This window comes from Callorhinchus milii, unplaced genomic scaffold (assembly GCF_018977255.1).
Source record: "Callorhinchus milii isolate IMCB2004 unplaced genomic scaffold, IMCB_Cmil_1.0 Scaffold3, whole genome shotgun sequence".
NCBI classification, from domain to species: domain Eukaryota; kingdom Metazoa; phylum Chordata; class Chondrichthyes; order Chimaeriformes; family Callorhinchidae; genus Callorhinchus; species Callorhinchus milii.
This window is the reverse complement of record NW_024704744.1, coordinates 79679308-79698002: the sequence shown is the minus strand read 5'-3', so window position 1 is coordinate 79698002 and position 18695 is coordinate 79679308. Positions and strand designations below refer to the sequence as shown.

The following is an 18695-nucleotide window of genomic DNA, read 5'->3' as shown; positions in this document are numbered from 1 at the left end:
CTTTTCTGCAGGGGACAATATAACTTTCCATGTGTCCAAATTTAAGACTATTTTAGTGTTATGTTGAATGGCATATCTGTCAGTGTATCTGATTGAGTGATCATGTTTTCTTTAGGTTTCCAGGGTTTATTTAGCATCTGTTTACTATCTGTATGAAAATGTGGCCTTATTGGGAGACTTGTGGGCAGTGCTGTCCTTCCTGGAAGGCTCTGACCTAACCAGCAATTGTCTTTAGAAAGAAAACAGTTTGCAACTAATTAGGTTAATTTTAAAGAGTTATTTTTCAAATAAACTTTTTTGAAAGTGTAAGGAGAGGGTAGACCAGGAACGCAGCAATTCATTTTGTTCAGTTTTATTCTGCAGAAAGACCACATTTTTCTTATTCACATGTGTATGAAAAAAAATCACCGAATCTTAAATGCTGAATACAATGTTTGGTCAAGGCACATACAAGACTGGCCAAAGGGCTAACATTGCACTTTGGTTTTCATTTTAAAAAGTACCTTTTGTGGCAACAAAGAAGTCAGTGGCTCAAACTCTAAATGGAAATAGCAGATAATGTAGACCACAAGCTGGAATGAAGAGATGCTACAGCCACATTCCTCTTTGGATATATGGTTGTCTCTGTGCAACATATTCGGGCAGGAACAAACTACTAATTTCCTTATTACGTCCTGAATTAAAATTGTCTTCGCCGCGTATATCATTTATCTGCAGAACATCTGCCTTCAATAACTAGGAAAAGGAACTGTGCTTAAACTACAAGGTTCTTAAATTGGCTAAAAAAAAAGGTCTCTGTACGTTCAACACTGTTAGAAAACCCACTTTCACAGTCAACGAGCAGTCTTGTCAATAGAACATGAAATTTCAATCGCTTAAACCTTTTTAAGATTATCAAAGGAAAAATACAAATTACTAGAAATTACTAAAATAGAGAATTGTGATCAATGGTCAGGTAGCCATACTGCACAATCAGCAATAATCACCTGAATTCCTCAACTTTTAATATAAAGTTCATTAAATATAAATTATATGGCAAATGTACATTTTGTTTTTGTTTTTTCCTCCAGTTTTTCTAAATCCAGTGTTTTGCACAGCCACTTCTGCAGTAACTTAATTTCAAAGTCAACAGTTCCTGTAATTATCATGAATGTGAATGATCAGAATCTGGTATTCCACTGTCTCTGTAGCTTCTGTTGCTACTGCTGCTTTCACTATGGTTGTTTTTGTACAAACTCATTCCGTTTGGGGGAAATATAGTATGTATTACAAACTCCTCCTTTGCTGCGTGCTCACTGTTCATTGGGATCATCTGAAAGGCAGTTTCTCTAATCTCTAAAATGGAGTTATCCTTCTTAGTTCCAGCCTCTGCATAATCATCATCCTTCCTTCTCCGGCCCCTATTGTATGCACAAGTCTTTGAAAAAGGGGTTCCAGTTCTGTGCACATAGCAGCAAACTAATGCAAGCAAAGCAATTATTACCAATGCCACTGCGCCCCCTATAATGCCTGCCAAAGGGAGGCTTGTGTTTTTGTAAGGCTCCTTCTCCTGCTCCCTGTTGAGAGTGGTGGTGGGATTGTGCATCTTGGAGGAAGTAGTCTGTGTTTCTACGCAGACTGGTTTCTCATCTAACAGATAGACATTGCTGGTTTCCATGGGAACCATACATATTCTGTAGGACGACTCTGGTTCAAGGGCTGTGAGTAAGTATTCTGTTTTGTCCCCATGTACTATAGTTTCTGTAATGGATCCCAGGGAAGGTCTGTGTCCCATCTTAAGCCAACTGAGGCGCAGCGCTGTCATAGGCAGAGAAACCCTCCAGGTGATTTGAATGGTATCAATGCTTACAGATTTTATGCGAATTCTGACGGCTGTTCCTGGGACTGCTGTGGGATGGTTGTACTTCTTTCGGTCTGTTTTTCTCACCATTGGTTGTTTTGTCCCAAATGAAGGCCATTGGCGCTGGATGGTAGCTAACTGGGTAGAACTTACGGTGCTGGTTAGCATGGAGGTGAAAGTGTCTTCTGATGTAACACCTTTGCATTCAAACATCTCAACCGCCAGATCTTTAATGGCCATGCCTCTGACCTTTTCAGGCGCTTGGCACATTAGTCCACGCACGTTAACCCCAGTTGGAAGACTGCGGAGCCAGTCACGCACCCATTTCATTTTGCAGCCACAGTACCAGGGATTGTTGCGCAGTAATACCTGAGTCAGGTTGTCCAGGCTATCAAAGATTCCCTGAGGCAAGTTACTCAAATTATTATTAGACAAGTCTAGCCGATTTAATTCCTTTAGATCCGAAAAGGCATTGGATGGTATGCGATTAATGTGATTTTCTTGGAGATGGAGTTTTTGTAGGTTTGCTCCAGGTAGATTTGGTGGATAATTGAGTGAGTTGCGGACAAGAGACAGCTCCGTAAGGTTCACGAGGTTCATAAAAACTTCATCTGCAAGCCCTCGATTAGTCAGCAGGTTTCCATCCAACACCAAGCGTTTTAGGCCAGTAAGACTTTTGAGGGCATCTTCCGAAATACTAGAGATACGGTTGTCGTCTAGCCGTAGCTCCTCAGTAGTTTTGGGGAGTCCCGGGGGTATGCTGCTCAGGTGATTCCTCGACAGAAAAAGTAATTTTAGATATTTACTGCTCTGAAAAGCACCTTCTTCGATGCTAACAGCCGAGACTGAATTATCATCCAAATGTAGTTTTTCCAGGTAGGGTATTTTGGCGAGTGATTCAAGGGTAATCGTTCTTATATTGTTTTCTTGCAAATGCAGTTCTTTAACGTATTTTGGTATGTTGGTAGGAAACTCGTCCAAATTGTTGCTGTACAAGTAAATGGTTTCCACCTGCAGTAAGTTCAGGAGGTCTGATGGAATTCCAGCATTTTTAATTCGATTATTCTGCAGGAAGAGGGTGGTGGAGTCGTTTGGAATTCCGACAGGTATGGACGTCAAACCTCGGTCATTGCAATATACAAAGCCTGCATCACACCGACAAACTGAGGGACAGGGGTCTGCGGTGGTGGCTTGTGTTAAACCCAGAAACATTCCTGTCTCAGTCAACAAGAAGAAGCTCCAGATTTTGTAGATCAGCTTTAAGGACGACATGTTTATTCTGTAGCCCATTTGATTCCTGAAACCTTAAGGATTTAAAAATATGTATTAATATATATGTCAATATATAGGAAAATATGAACATGTCTAAAAAGTTGCATTGTATTAAGTGCACTTTCAAAGAATAAGTTCAGAGATTTCCTGCACTAGAGCTTAAAATAATTATAAACAGACTTCTACCGTATTTCAATTTCTATGGAATAGCTTCCTTCCAGAAAAACGGTTTGGTGTCTTTATCTTCAGATCAGAACTTCAGGCTGACGATTGTCTTCTAGTTTGCAACAGTCTCCTGTAAAAGACAATTTTTTAACAAAAGTTTCATGTGCACTGAAGCTAAATATGCTCTTCACTTTTGTTTATAGTAAGTCGTCTCGTTTTTGTTCTCACTAAGCATGAACTTAGAATACTTGAGGAGGAACATTTGATTTAAGTCTTGGTCACGGATACTTGATGATTCCAAGTATTTAAAGGAAACGACGTTCCATTAGGATCTGTCAATTCTGTGCTCTGACTTGAGTAAATATAAGCCATTTACATTCCAACTTTCAAATCGGGAGATTTAACAGGGCTGAATTAAAGAGATTGTGAGTGCTATAGGGACATGTACTTGGTCTCATCGCACTCTTCCATACTCATTCCAGAATTTGCACTTTTCCACCTGACCAACACTATATTAAATACAAATTGTTGTTGCTGTTGTATCTGCCAAAACTTGGCACAGTTCATTTGGGATCCTCCTACATATATCAAGCTCCTCCTCACCACCTTTAAAGGCTGCTTTAAGACCTTTTTGACTACGCTTTTGATGAACCTTTCCCCCTACCTCCCTCAGCCACCCCACCCGCAGCTTGGCTCAGTGGAGAGCTTCGAGACGACCTCCTAACGTGAACGAAGCTGTATAAATGTAAAATTGTTGCTGAAAATTGTAAGGCATAAACCATATTGTTTCTTGAGCATGCTTCTTTGTGTTATAGTTCTTGCATTTTGCATTTGGTATAGCGCCTCATCATATCTCAAAGCGCTTCAAAGGAATTACTATGAAATGGAGTGACTGTGTATTTGTAGGCAAATAGGCCAGTTGCTACATTGTGTTGTGTTTAACTGCACAGCAGGAGGCACAACATCTACATGTGTTTACTTAGTAACAATCTACTCTGACATCAAGAAGAAAATGTGTGGAATGTTTTTTTTTCCAAGCCTCACCTCGGATAAAATAACAATTTGCAGTTGAAAACACAACTGGTATTATTTTGTCATTAAAATGACACACTGTTGTGGAACTGAACACAGTGGATTATTTTACAATCTATACTTTATCCTATGAATTGAACTAACAAAAAAGAATCTTACCATCTGTGGGGGCTTCCAGAAAATCTTGTGCTTGCAAAGAAAAAACAAATTTGAACATCAAATTTAGCATGTTCAGATGGTACTGTACTTCCTTTTCCTCTGGGGAGCTCTCCTGTTTAGTTCCTCCAGCACAGTAGTTATTTCCCGTCGTCTTGATGTTTACACAACTGATCCCGGTTTGTGTTCCAGACCACCTGACTTTTCCAGGATCTTTCAGTGAACATGCCAGCAAAGGTCTATGATTGCCAGATAATCAATATAAAACCCCCTCTGCCTGTAGAAATCCTTTAACTTCCTCTCACTGTTTGGGAATTGTGCTTTGCTTCCTTTGAATCTTCACTTTATATTAAAAAGCTGACACATATAGACCTCTTTTGTTGTTTTCCACAGCTGTGACTTGAATTAGGTCCTTTGTGGCTTTTGAAAGCTCCTTTCTGCAGTGTGGTCGAGAACAGTAACTTCAAACTCCACGTCGGGAAAACCATTCAGTGATTGAGGCCTGACCAATGATGATGTGTAGTGTTTTCAGTGTTCCATCTTTTTATTGTGGGGTGGGGGGGGGGTAGAGGGAGAGAAAGACTGCAAATTTATAGTGAGTTCCAGCAAAATTCACCACATGCACTGAGAAAATGCGGCTTATTCTTTTGGGAAACGTCTGTTTTTCTTCAGTCAAAACTGTGATTCTCGTCCCTGAAAGAAGAGGTCAGGTCATGCCGACTCTAATTCTTCCCCATTTGGAAACATTTCCCACTTCCAGACAAATTTTGTAGCCTGGTGTCTTCCTTTGTGGTTTCAGTGAAGATTCATTCTGCAGAGCTTTGACCTTGAGTTTGCCTGTGAACACAATCACAATGGATAGCACACCAAAAACACAATTTTGATAGAATTTGGGGGCTGACATGATCAAAGCTGAAAGCTGCATTTCAGGCATCTATTACCCTTGGCACTGAGAGTTGATGAGGAAAATGAATTTAAATGGTGTCAGAGGCGAGATGGAATACCCTGATTACCACATAACTGATGAATCTATCTTATCAATATGCCACAGTTGTGAGTGTACTACTAATGCAAAGAACTCGCCCTAGAGGCCACCTTTGGCAATCACTTGGCAGGTTTTTGATTTCAGACATCCGGCAGTCAGTGATAGTGGTTTAAGAAAAGCGTAATTGCAATCGGTCTAAATCAGCAGTTTGTGGAGAAAACATTTTTGTAAATGCTGACACCTGCCTTGGCTGATTATAAATAGCAATGGAGTCATGCTGCAGGTTTTGCATGCTATTACTTCTGCAGCCTGACAGTCAATGCAGAGGCTTCTTAATCTCACAAAGGGTTTTCGTTTTGAAACGCATTGAAATAAAACCGCCACAAGAACTGAGAAACCTAAAATGTCACTTTTTTTTATTAAAACGAAAATGGAAAAGAAAGCTAGTATTACACTTTTGAAGTGTTAATCTGCAAATCTTTTTGCTTTTTTTTTGTGAGTGCGAAGTGTGTATGTTATATGCAGTGAAAGCCACATTGCTTTACAGTATTTAATTAGCTCTCTCAAGTGTCTCTTTAGCTTCTGAACAGTCATTTCTTTCTGGAATGTATGTTTTTTTGAAACAATATTTTTAACCCAAGCAATTGCAGGGTAGTAGATACTGTTGACCTAAAATTGAAATGCATGACCATAAAATTATCATTTTACTTCACCACATAAATTGGCAAGCGTAACATTTGTCTGAAAGTTACCCAAGGCTGGAATGCAGAAAATTAGAATTTCGACCAATGTTCGAATTAAAAGTGATCAGAAGATTTATTGAAGCTGTTGTGTCCCCTTATGCTGCTTCAGCTGTTCAGCTATTCAAGGATGGTTTGTTGGTCAGAAAATTCATTACATCTTGAATGTTGAAGAGTTCTGTGTGCCCTGACAGCATTGACATATATTGGACTCTGTTAATAAAGACTTTTTATAAAGAATCTTTTGAGAGGCATTTAAAAAGAGTTTTGGTGAAGAATGGGATATAAAAAGGGATATGTGCTTTGTATTAGTTAAGGAATCCTGGAACTTAGAGGTGGGGCCACTACATTTTTTTCCTTCTTGTTCCCTGAAGGCACTGACTCCTGCTAGGTTGAATCTCCACTCTCACTGTAGTTCTGATACTTTGTTCTAGACGACATTCTTCATATGTGAACATAGAGAGAGAATGTGTGTCTGCAGATTTTTTATGCATGCGAACATTACATCTAAGACGAACCATGCCCTGATCTGACATCCACAGTTGCACATTTTCCAACAAAAGTCTGTGGATATTGATCAAGTATAAAAGGAATTTCTGTCGGATTTTCTGTTTCATTTCCCCTACTCCCCACCCCCCCACCCCCGACATCGGGATATTGAATCCAGTATTTGTCCAACTACTACCTCCACTGAGATCAGCAAATTCTCTCAGATCAGGGATCAAAGCTGGGAACTGCCTGGTCTATATGTTTCACTGCTGTACCTTGTGATGCATTTATCCAAAGAATCATATTTTAAAATATGAAAGTTCCATCACATTGAAAACTTATTTCAATGGATGATACTTAACATAAGCAATTCATCTTAACTAGTGGTTAAGTCTTCAAACTAGTGTTCAAACAAAAAAAAATCCTTTGTTAAATCACAAATACAGAAGTTCTGAACTTTTATTTTGGGAAGAGATGGATTTTCAAAAAAAAAAGACTGTAGTGGAGACCTTAATAAATCTAAGATCATGATTAACATTTTCTCTGAATGATGTATTATTCCACTCTTAAGTCTTAAGGTAGAATATTAATGTAAATGGTATGTGAACTAGAATACATTTTAACATATTTTAACATACATAAGCCTCCAGTAAAGGTGAATCAAATGTTCCTAATTCGTTCAACTTGCATGTTATTTTATTTTAATACTAATTGTTGGCATAAGATCACTTCGCTTGCTACGGTTTGGATGATTAAAGGGTAAAAGTACTTGCAGATGTTTCCTCTCCAAGCATATGCTTTGTGCAATCATGAAAATACATTGCATAAAATAATGATGGTAATTCATGCAATGCAATAGAATCTACTAAATTTCATAAAGCTTTTCTAAACGGCTCATGTATGTGGTGCAATTACATTTTAGACCCCTGTTGGTGAATTGGGAGCTGTTTGTGAATTAATTCTACGCATGTTAAAAGCTAATGAAGAGGATAGATGGGGCAGGAATTTAGCATATGTTCAATGTTCATTTTCATCATTAACTGGAGTGACTGCTTCAGGTCATGCTAGACATTCAAGTCACCAACAATTGGCACTGCAGTCATTTATATCATAATCTGAAACTAGGTTCCACACTATTCCTTCAACGTTTTGCTGCATAACAAAGGTATGGCAGGTATTGCCTCCTCCACAAGTCATTGTGATTTGAGGCAGCTGGTTGAGGAGATTAGCTTCTAAAATTATACATCATTCTGTTCACCATGATGTCCTTTACATTTATGCAGTTTTTTAAAATACATTTCATTTTGAGATATTTTACATAATAAACTGAATAGAATGATGTACAAGTTATTGTTAGTAGTAATAATCCTTACATTTGATACAACGCCTTTCATGTCAGGAAGATGTCTCAAAGTGCTTTACATGTTGTAATGTGTATTGACTGAGTATTTTGTGGGTGAAGTTATTTATGGGGGGGGAGAGAAAGGGCATAGGTAATGCAGAAAGTATCTTCTTTAACGAAAATGTGAACAGATACACTTTAAGATTTAAAAACTTTGCACTGTCATTACAATATTAATGCAAAGTATAAGACTGAAAACTTTGTTGTAAATGGAATGTTGATGCTGAGTCCAGTATACTGTATTTGGAAGCATATGTTTCCAATGAGTTCAGATTTTAGAAAACTAAAGCAAATATTAAATGATTTTAAAATCAGAATTGCGTAGCATTTGTAATTCTGCATCTACTCAGTAAACAACCCTGTTTAATTGAAAGCTGGTAAACTGACTTTAAACCTGAATAAATTGTTTTGATTACTGGATTTCAATGTATTTTCACATCTTCCTCCACAGTATCACTAATTGTATTCCAGTACAGTAAATACAGTCCTACAGATTATTCGGTAGTACTGTGACTTTAAAGTGCGTGAAAGCTGTATAAACATTCAAAGTAGGGTTGAATTTGCTGTCTTGATATTACTGCAATATTTTCCCTGAGAAAACAAACTGCAAACGAAGTTGCAGGAAAAAGAAAAAAAATCAATCTTTTGATATATGATCAAAGTCCTCAAGTGACAATTAATGTACTCTAGGGATAACTTGCCAGGGCTTCAAGATCTATTTACACACTGTACAAGAGTAGCTGGGTGAGAGAACCTTTTCAGATTACAACCAAAATCATTGGACTCAAAGTGGAAGAGGAAAGCTCTGAGCGAGTGAGCATACTTTGTCGCTCTGATACCCAATACCAGCCACAATTCTGAAAACACCAAGGGTCTAATGGCATTTGATTTTCCCTTTCAGATTTTAAACCGATTCATTTTTAACACGTTTGTTATGCAAACTCTTGCTGGCAGTAATGTTGTTCCAAAAGTAAAAACAGTCTGTTTTGGTGAAAGCACTAAAGCTCATCAAGTTATTGTGTACCAAAGGAATTATTTCCTTTTTTTCGTCCAAATTGCAGCAGGATAAAAGGCATGACACCTCTTTGAAAGTGGACACCATTTCTGAGTTGAGGATTAGCTGAATTGTTGTGGTTTTCATAAAGGGTCCCTTAGCTTTGCTTCTGATTGTATGTCCTGCCCTGCCCTGCTTTTCACATCTATGGTGATGGCAGAAAAGAATGTCTTTGCATATCAAAAGCTACAGTGATCCTAACCAAATAGAAATCGGGAATCCTGCTGTTGTGCTCGGTCTCCTCTTTTTTGAACCTGTCGCCCACCATTCACTCCCAATGAGTCGTAATAGCTGAGCTTGCAGTATGGAATGAAATGACCCCTTTTGTGCAGACAGTGTTGTCAGGTCTCTGAAGCGCCATGTCAAGCAGTCAATGTAGGGTGCATTTTAAGTAAAGCCGTTAATTATCACTGAAGCATGATAAGAAATGCTAAGTGGAAGTAAAATGCCTATCCAGGTTCCTGATGTGAGGAAGGGGGGAAAAAGTGCATCTAAGGAAGTGACCACTTTATTTTTGCTTCCTTTTCATTCACTAGAGGTAGAATGACTTTTTGATGTCTGTAACAATGCATGGACAATAAAAGAATAACATTGATGAGTTATGCACCATGTTTGTGACTTGTACGTCCAGTAAAATATGTCCTGTTCTCTTTAAATACCCTCTATCCTCCTTCAGGACAGTTTGGGGGCATTTGTTAAATCAGTCTAAATAGTTTATTTGCTTAAAAATAATTAAATAGGTGACTGTGGGGGCTTCAAAATAAACAAAATGTTTCAACCTCTCCAGGAGATTATCAGTTTGTCAGGCTTTGCATAATGAATGTGCAAATGATTGCAGTATTGCATGGGTATATGCATTGCATTTAAGGTTTCAGTCAAGTATATAAAGATTTTTTCTATTCACTTATTAACAAAAAAATTCCTCCATAGCCTTCAATGTTTTCAAAAGATAAGGCATCAATATGAAATTACTGCATCAGTGAACTAAATAATTAGATGCTACGGGATGTTTTATTGTTTCTTGTACAACACTATGTAAGCCACTCGTGGGAAGGCCTCACCGTGAAAGAGATTTCAACCATCTGCGATGTGCTTACAAAATAGCCAATAGCTAAACTGTACAGTTGACCGCTAACCTAATGCATGTAGTTAATTTTATATAAATTGGTATATAATGCAGGCAGTACAGCCTAAACCAGTAAGTATAGTTTCATGAATTAGCTGTCAGTATGTTTACCATCAGTTTGCCTAGAAGCTGACACTATGGCACAATTAATTTAACTCTTTTAAACAGTTCAGCTTTGTGTTCACATATGTGCTGATCCACCTACGTTCTTAAGCTACAACAGATCATTAGAGTGTATACATATATCTGCTTTGAATTGTGAGTGATGCCAGGGATAATGAATGAAAAATCAAGTGATGAGATGTCATTTTGGTTTTGATAAATGCAATGTCTACAGAAACTGGAACAAATCCAATCATAACACAGAGAAGAGGAAGATTGTTTTTGATGTTTCAGTTTTCCTTTTGTGCACTCTTAAGATAGGAATATGCTTGCCTGTGTTTTGTTAACACATGTGAGATCAGTGGCGCAGGTCTGAACACTCGATAGAAAACTGCTGTGCTCTTTTGTACTGGCCTTTGGTGTATTGCAATTATTTTTTCCTGTTTTTCCTCTAGCTATTTTAATTTTGAAAGCCTTTGGACAGACTGCAACAGCTTCACTCTTTGATATGCAATGATTTGGGAGGGGATTTTCCCCCCTCTCATTGAAAAGCAATTTAAAAAAAGCTTCTTCCCCCCAAAAAAAACCTACATGACATTTTGTTTAAATCTTTACTTGGCTGAGCAAAGCAGTGCCTCCCTCCACAATAATCTGGAATGTTTTCGAGCAGTACTATCTGGGGACGTTGCCACGATGAGATGATCGTGTTTCTCTGAGGTTTCCTCCTTTTGTTCAGAGTCAATCAGCAGAAGGTTCTCTGGATCTGTTTTTAAATCCTTGAATCTAGGAGGTTTTGTGCTGTGAAAGTGTGCCCTTAATCTAGTTGGTGCTATTTATAGAAATGAATGTGTCTGTTTTTTCAAAATCGCACACTAATTCCACAACCTCTTAGTGATGTTGTTTGTGCTCTGAGGTTAATGATGGGCAGACCTGCTGATGCTTCATTAACTTTACAAGTCGGAGTTAACTCGAGCATTTATAAAACAAAATGCACATCGTCACTTTGGCTTTCAGCAGCGTGTTTTAAGCTTATTGCAATTAAACAATGGAACAAGTGCAGTAGCAATCCAATGAGCAACCATCTGTAGCAGATCTCAAAACATAGCTCCATGGGTTTATAGGTCCTTTTCAGCCTAACTGCTTTTTATACTACCCTTTAAGGATTAATTGATAATTAATTATGTTCTTTGGCATTATTAGTGGGGCCACTATTGATTTAACTAGCAAATATTACACTTGCAGATTACAATACAGGGGAGGAATTATTGTTTTAGATCGGGTTACCACATCATTTCTTCAGTGAATTTCTTAAGCTACTTTCTATGCAGCAAGGTAAATGAATTTGTGTCCAGATAAGAGATAAATTGCTCAGTTACGTTTTGCAGAGACAGTAATTCGTCAAGAAGAAGCACTGACTCTTATTTTAACAAGTTTAATTCTAGTTATAAGAAACTTTGCAAAAAGTAGGTTTTTAATCATGTTCCAAAAATGTTCATTGTAATTATGAACCTGTAAATTTTGTGTGAAATACATACCACAACTGGTTAACTTGTAAAACTATGAAAATTTTAGACATGGCAGTACCTTACCTATTTTGTAATCTTCATTTTGCTTTTTACCACAAGCTAAGTTTATAAAACTCTTGGATATTTGTGTTTTTTTTCTTTCTCCTCTGGTCTCTTGCCAAATATAGCCATAGTTTCCAAGGTATCTAGTACTTATACACATGAGAATTGAGAACAAAGGCCAGTTTTGTTGCCTAAAGTAAAGGGACTTTTTTAAAATTTTCCCTTGTAAATTCTCAGTGGAATATTATGGAGAAGCGGTTTAACAAATTGCTCGCGTCTACCCAAAAGGCATAGCAGTTGGTTATGCTTGCACAAAAGTTTGTGCATCTGTCAAAGAATGTTAACATGGTCTGTTCTCTTGCTGCCACTCTTTATTCCCTTCCCCCTACCCCATTCCTGCTGCTAATCCTTCAGAGCTCATGGTTTTTTTTTGGTGTTTCAGCCACTAAAAGATTACATTAGTCTTGAAACTTGAAGCCTGTTTATATAAAGAAGTTAACTGACAACGTTGGAATGTGTGTGATCTTTTCTGTTCGCTATTCTCTTCTACTTCAATCTTTGTGTTTTGTTCGGAGTGTATAACAGTTCTGAATTAATGCACAGTTTAACAAGATGGAAACTGCTGTTAATAAACTAGAAACCACTAAAGGTGGTCGCTAAAAGTGCAGCCTCAGTTAGAACGAAATTTTAATTATTTTTACAAACAGTGGTAAGACCCACGCTCTTAATTAAAGAAGGAAAAAGCATCTAAGCTGGAATATTTTTTTTTGCCATTTATATAAATAGCTTGATACAGAATTAATTCAGTCTTTTGTTTTCACAAAGATAAGGGTTAAAAAAGATCCCTTGAAAGTCGAGAAAATAGTACAAACCTCAACCTTGCATATTCATATTCTGCCCTCTTTCAATTGGAATGTTGTGGTCCAGAGTGTTGCAAAATTCCCAAATCTTTTCCAGATTTAGTTTAATCAAAACCGTATGACTTTACAGCATGTTCACAGATAAGGTTAAAGATGCTCTTGTTATTATTCCTCTCAAGTGCTGTATTCTTCTCAGTGCTTGCAAACGGCTGCAGTTTCTCTTGCATTGCTTTTGCCCACTTGGGGGTGGTACGCACTGCGAGATGCTGGTCTTATAAAGATCACTGGTCAGATGTTTACTGCCGGTGTTCACCTTAATTTACTTTAATTGTGACAAAACCTTCTGTCAGGAAAAATCTGCAGCTGCCTCAGGAAAGAAAACGTCCTGGATTGTTTGGAAGTTGTTTTTTTTAAGCATAACTTCTTGCTCTGTTCCATTCAGATTGTCGACTTCAGCTACTAACGCATTGTATCGTAGGAAAGCACGCCTGAACTACCTTTCATTGTACAGATGCCAGTTTGCGCTTTTTTGTCCCGGGAGTAAAAAAAATCTATGCGTGCCATTCCACACTGTAGGTATTAAATGTGGTACGGTTCTCGCTGTTTTTTTGTAAAGGGGACAGATGCCCGTAGTGGTTTTCCTTCTGTTCATTTTACATAATTCTGGTATCTTTCTAAGTCACAATTCACAACAAGATTTGAGCGCATTTTCTCGATAGCGTGAGCCATGGCTGTATTTGCCATTCGCTGTAGGCAGGCAGAGTATCCACTTAAAGTATCGACAAGAACAACATGGTTTTTGATTTCATTTTGTTGGACAATAGAGGTGCAAAGCTTCAATGACTTCACTAGCCATAGATGTTTTCTTTTTAAAATGGGTTTAAGTCGTGCTGAAATGCCAGTTACCAAAGCTGCTGACTAGTCATGCAAAAAAAACTTTCTGAACTAATCTGATGAAGAAGCTTGAGCTAAATCTTAACACCGTGCCTAAAATCTAATTAGCTTTTGCCGTCTTATTTGTTTTCAGTTGAAAAAAAATATCGACCTCACCAATTTACTATGGTTACATCATATTCACTCGATCTTTTTAATTTTAGTAGGCATAGTGTTTGTCTTGTTTTTCAATCTTAGATGTGAACTGTATTAACACCACAGAATACCCCAAAATGAATGAACTTCAGTGTGAAGAGAAAAGTAGTAGTTAAAAAAAATGGAATTTGCTGATGTTGACAATTTGGTTGAAGGTATTAAGAAAAGGTAAAATGTAATGTTGTGATAGATTTTCCTTAAAGTTACTGTTGTTTAGAATTGTAAGCATTTTTTATAGCAGCAATAAGGTTTCAAGCTACACTGTCGTATAAGCATCTGTTCATTTGTGTTTAAGAAATTCTCTACATGATATGTATCAAATGTTATGTGAGAACAAAGGCAGAGGCAAGGAAACTAAGAAAAAATTGCTAGCTTTACTAGTCTGTTCACATTGCTGTAGACAGACTTAAAGAAAGCTTTGTTTTAAATCATGATGCTTACATCGGTGAAAAAAATGGAGCTGTTATCTTACATAAAGCTAAAGGTATAGAATTTCAAATGGTTGCTTTGCTGTCCTCTTGCCCGCAATGTTCCATACTGTTTCATTTGCAGCCTTCATATGTGATAAGTCTTATTGATTTCCTAAGACTATTCTTTGGCAAGGCAGCATTTCTTACATCAATTAATAAATTAAAAATCCACCTAATTTTTATAATAATCCAAGTTGCCGTGTTACGAGAGTAACTGTAAACACTTACCAGATATAAAGGAGAAACTTCAAGCATCCTGCATCCTGTACACAAGGCAGCTAATTATTCCAGCTTGTTAAGCAGAAACGGTAGAGAGCAAGCAAAAACAGTTACTATATCTGTCTGTACTGTGCCTATTCAATCCTCCAGCTCTGTTAAAGGAGTGGGAGTGCGAAGCATTATAATAAGGCGAGAGGAGCCTCAGAAACTCTGAAGTTAAAGCTCCGTCGTCTACCAGTAGTCGAATGGACTGATGAGGTCACAGGTAGGCTGGGCTTGTGTAGCAGTGGGTGAGGTAAGAGCTGAATAATGAAGCGAGACTGGTGCATTTCAGACGCTAGGGGGAGTTGAAGAAGGGCACAAGGAAAAGTGCAACGAGCTCAAGACGCTTTGGATTGATTCTTTTACTTAAGTTAGATAATGCCATTTGATAAAACACTTGCATTCTTTCTGAATGAGTTGAATTATCATTTTTCGAATCTTAACTGATCTTTACAAATGAATGACATGGGAAGGAAAGGGAGAGGACAAAGCAAAACATTGAGACAGCAAAGGCCTCGGGATAGAAATAATATCGGATGTTATCTGTAAGCAAATGAAAACCAATCCTCTTTAAACACACTTATCCCAGCAAGGAGTGACTTTCAGCGACGACAACGGAAATATTGATCACTGTTGGGGGTAAACTTTTACAAAAGTTAAACTGTAGCAAGTTAAGATTTATTTTTCCGATCAAAGCAAGTCCTTGGGATTTTTAAGGGAGAGAAGGCAACTTGTTTCTCCTGCGACACTTTAAAGTCCCACCTCCCAGAAGTATTTGATAATTGCGTCTTCATTGCCTTTTATTTGTTTTACCTTTTATCTGCAGCTGTTTGTTGAGACAAAGAACTGTTCGATCATCACACAGAATTTAGTGCTATCAAAATGGATGGCTGGAGGATAATAAGAACAATGTTGACTTCAATTGTTGCATGATTGGACATTTAATGGACATTCCCAGCAGAGCAAGGCCATGCCCCTGCTCAACTTTAAATTACTTTTACCGTATTTGTTTTGCGCTTCAGACTGAACCCAGTGGCTGCAATTTGGGGTTACTCCAAATCTGCAGCCTGAACTTATCTCAACTTGAAAGGCTATCTTATCATTTGTAGGTTTCAAGTCTGATTTCAGAGCCAGTCAGGATAAATAAATAGGATGCACGTTTCCCTCTGGAGTTAGATTGCCATAGGAACATGATACCATCACGCAGAGATGTTTGCATGCAGTGTAGTGATGTGTGGATTATACAAAGAAAAGGAAAGGCCTGGTTGGCATGGGGCACACACAGCATCTTACAGTTTAAGCATGAGACACTCCCCTGAAATTGCATCCTGAATCAAAGAGACTTTGAAGACCATATAAAAGGGACTCATAATTACATTAAAGGGACTGCATTATGGAAAAGTGTTTCTGAAACTACTTTTTTGTTTAGACCTGCACAACATGATAGATTAAAACTCACCAATTCCTGTAGTCATGTCATTTGTCTGTAATATCATTAAGTCACACAGCTCTGTTACTCTTCCTTAAAGATTAGCCAAACACTTTTCTGTGAAGGAAACAACCCTTTTGAGAGATGGTCCCTTCACACTTTTACCTGGGATGATCATAGTTCACCACAGACCAAGGTCTGAATCTTTGGATCTTAAAACCATTTTAAATGCAGCTGTGCAGCCTTGAGATGAGGAATGCAAGGATGGCTGTATCCTTTGTTGCCTGGAGACGGACTTCATCAAAGGCTGAATACAGTCACATCAGCTCTCATTTACATTGTGACAACAGTGCACATCATTGGGAGAAGCAGTATAGTAATTTACTGTTTTGCTCTGAATTGGTGCACGGAATATAATGCGAAGTCCCATTTATACCTCACTTGCAGAGTTGATTTGACACAATTTTTGAGTCAAATCAATGCTAAAGGTGGAGTAAAAATCCATATTAATTCTGTGTGCATGTGCACAGCTCACTTCACCTTAGTCATCAATTTGGAGCAGGGAAATCTAAACAGGCTTTCCTACTCTGAATAGCGATCTGCTGAATCCCTTCCAGCAGTATGAAACGAGCTTTAGAAACAGACACGTTGCATCAATTCAGTGAATATAAGACCAGATGATATTTTGTATGGTTAGGGTTTGTGCTATAAACATGCCGAGTACTATTTAAAAGAACCTGATGAGATTTTTAAATTATTATTTACAATGAAGACTTAAAATGTCTTGCCATTAAGCTTTTGAGGAACATCTCTGCTATGTCAATGCTTATTGTTGTTCAAGCTTGTGAGAGTCATAAAAGATTTAGTGTGCAATTTTGATTATCGGGAAGGTTATTGGTTTTGCAGAGAGATCTGGAAAGCTGCCAGATGCACTGGACCACATTGTTGCAAGTCACTTCAAAGCTACGGATTGGTGAGAAGTGATTTTTTTTTGAGGTTTGCAAGAAGAGTGAAGCAAAACTTTCTACCTAAAAAAAACAGGTTTCTAATAATGTTTATTTTTCATTTTCTTTTTTTGAAACATTTCCTAGGCACTGTTCAGTAAAATAGTAATCATTACATTTGATATAGCATGTTATCATCAAAACATCTCAAAGCCCTTCACAGTGTTTACCGTGAAGCATAGTGACTGTGTATTTGTAGGGAGGTACGGCAGCCAATTTGTGCGCACCAATATCCCACAAACAATCATGAAATCTGGAGGATTGTTGGGCAAAACCCAAGTGATCCAGCCTCGTTCGGTTGTGGGTAAGTCGGAAAGTTGTGGATGGAAGCCCCATGTGGAGACTTGGAATCCATATAGTCTATGCTGATACTCCAATACACTGGAGGGCTGTTGGATTGTTGGAGATGCCATCTTTCAGATGAGATCATGATCCCTGTTTGTGGGACAATGTTGTTTACAGGTTGGCTGCTGTGTTCACCCACAGAACACACACCGTCATATCAGTTTACAGTATATCCTGTGAAGTGCTTTGAGTGCGATGTCTCGTTAATATCATGAGCCACTATATCCAAGCAAGGATTATTACAAATAGTGTCATGGGATCTTTAACGTCCATCTGAACAGGTAGATGGACCTTGGCCTCTCTGACAATTTAGTGCTCCCAGCACTACACTGAGTTTGAGGCAAACAAATGTGAGATAGACCTTCATAAGCACACACATCTTGGTATCTAAGGCGTCTGAGAATTCATCAGTGAGAATTGATCAGCTTGAGGCAATGGGTCAACATGCAAAATAGCAATTGGCTACACTGGGCTACAGTGCCCATCAAATTTTTTTTATTTTCTATAATGCTGGCTATCATTATAGTAGCACAGTATGTGTACCGTCACACAAACAAACACCTCAGCTGCATTTTGTTTTCTCTGTTGGCAGTGGGAAAAGCCTATATATACAAAAAAAAAGTCATGGTGTGCCTCCTGATGTAATCACAATCTGCTCTATCCTCCTCTTCCTTGGGGCTAGCCCGAGATAAACACTGGATGTTTATCTAATCACGTAGTACTTTTTTTTTAAAAAGTAGACTTAATGTTGAGTAGTGAAACTCAAATTTAGGAAATTTAGGAAATGGCATTTTCACATGTTCCTCAATTGTTTCAAATATCTTTTGATAATTTTCAGTAAATTGAACAAGAAATGGCACACGTATAGTTGTCGTTCATGTGATTTTAGCTGGCTGCTTGTATGGAGTAAATGTAACCTTTATGCTATTTAACTACTGGCAGCAAGTAAACACAAAGACTAAAAGTGAACTTTTAACATTTTGCTGGGATTCCTGCCTTACCTCTCAATACCCTGACAGGCAATGAAGCTGGTAGTTTCTTTCCTTTAGTGCAAGAGCCAACCAGCACTCAGAAAGTGAGCCAGTCAGCACTGAGAAAGCAAGACAGCCATCTAGATTACAATGGCCCTTTGGTACATAATCTACAAATGAGTCCGGGCAGCTAAGGATGGAGCTCTCATGTAGTATCCATATATGCACATCCAGCAATAGTTGAATAGCAATAAATATCTTGCAATGGGTGCATCGATAACATAGCAAAATGACACTGCTGTAAAGAATATGAACAGTTAGCTAAATTATAAAAG

The 18695-nt window shown here is 38.0% G+C and overlaps 2 protein-coding genes across 3 annotated transcripts in view; one reads left to right on the top strand and one right to left on the bottom strand.

Annotated features, from left to right (window-relative positions):
- Positions 1-18695, top strand: part of macrod2 (mono-ADP ribosylhydrolase 2) — a 608721-nt gene that overhangs the window by 60447 nt on the left and 529579 nt on the right. The window lies entirely within an intron of this gene.
- flrt3 (fibronectin leucine rich transmembrane 3) lies at positions 337-14641 on the bottom strand. Its single transcript, XM_007892289.2, has 4 exons — positions 14579-14641; positions 4469-5302; positions 3299-3407; positions 337-3144 (listed from the first exon to the last, which is right to left on the bottom strand). The coding sequence occupies exon 4, from the start codon at positions 3128-3130 to the stop codon at positions 1145-1147; it is 1986 nt and encodes a 661-aa protein (XP_007890480.1). The 5' UTR covers positions 3131-3144; positions 3299-3407; positions 4469-5302; positions 14579-14641; the 3' UTR covers positions 337-1144.

Excerpts from the sequence above, each read along its gene's own strand:
- flrt3 (XM_007892289.2), bottom strand. The coding sequence starts at position 3,130 with ATGGGCTACAGAATAAACATGTCGTCCTTAAAGCTGATCTACAAAATC.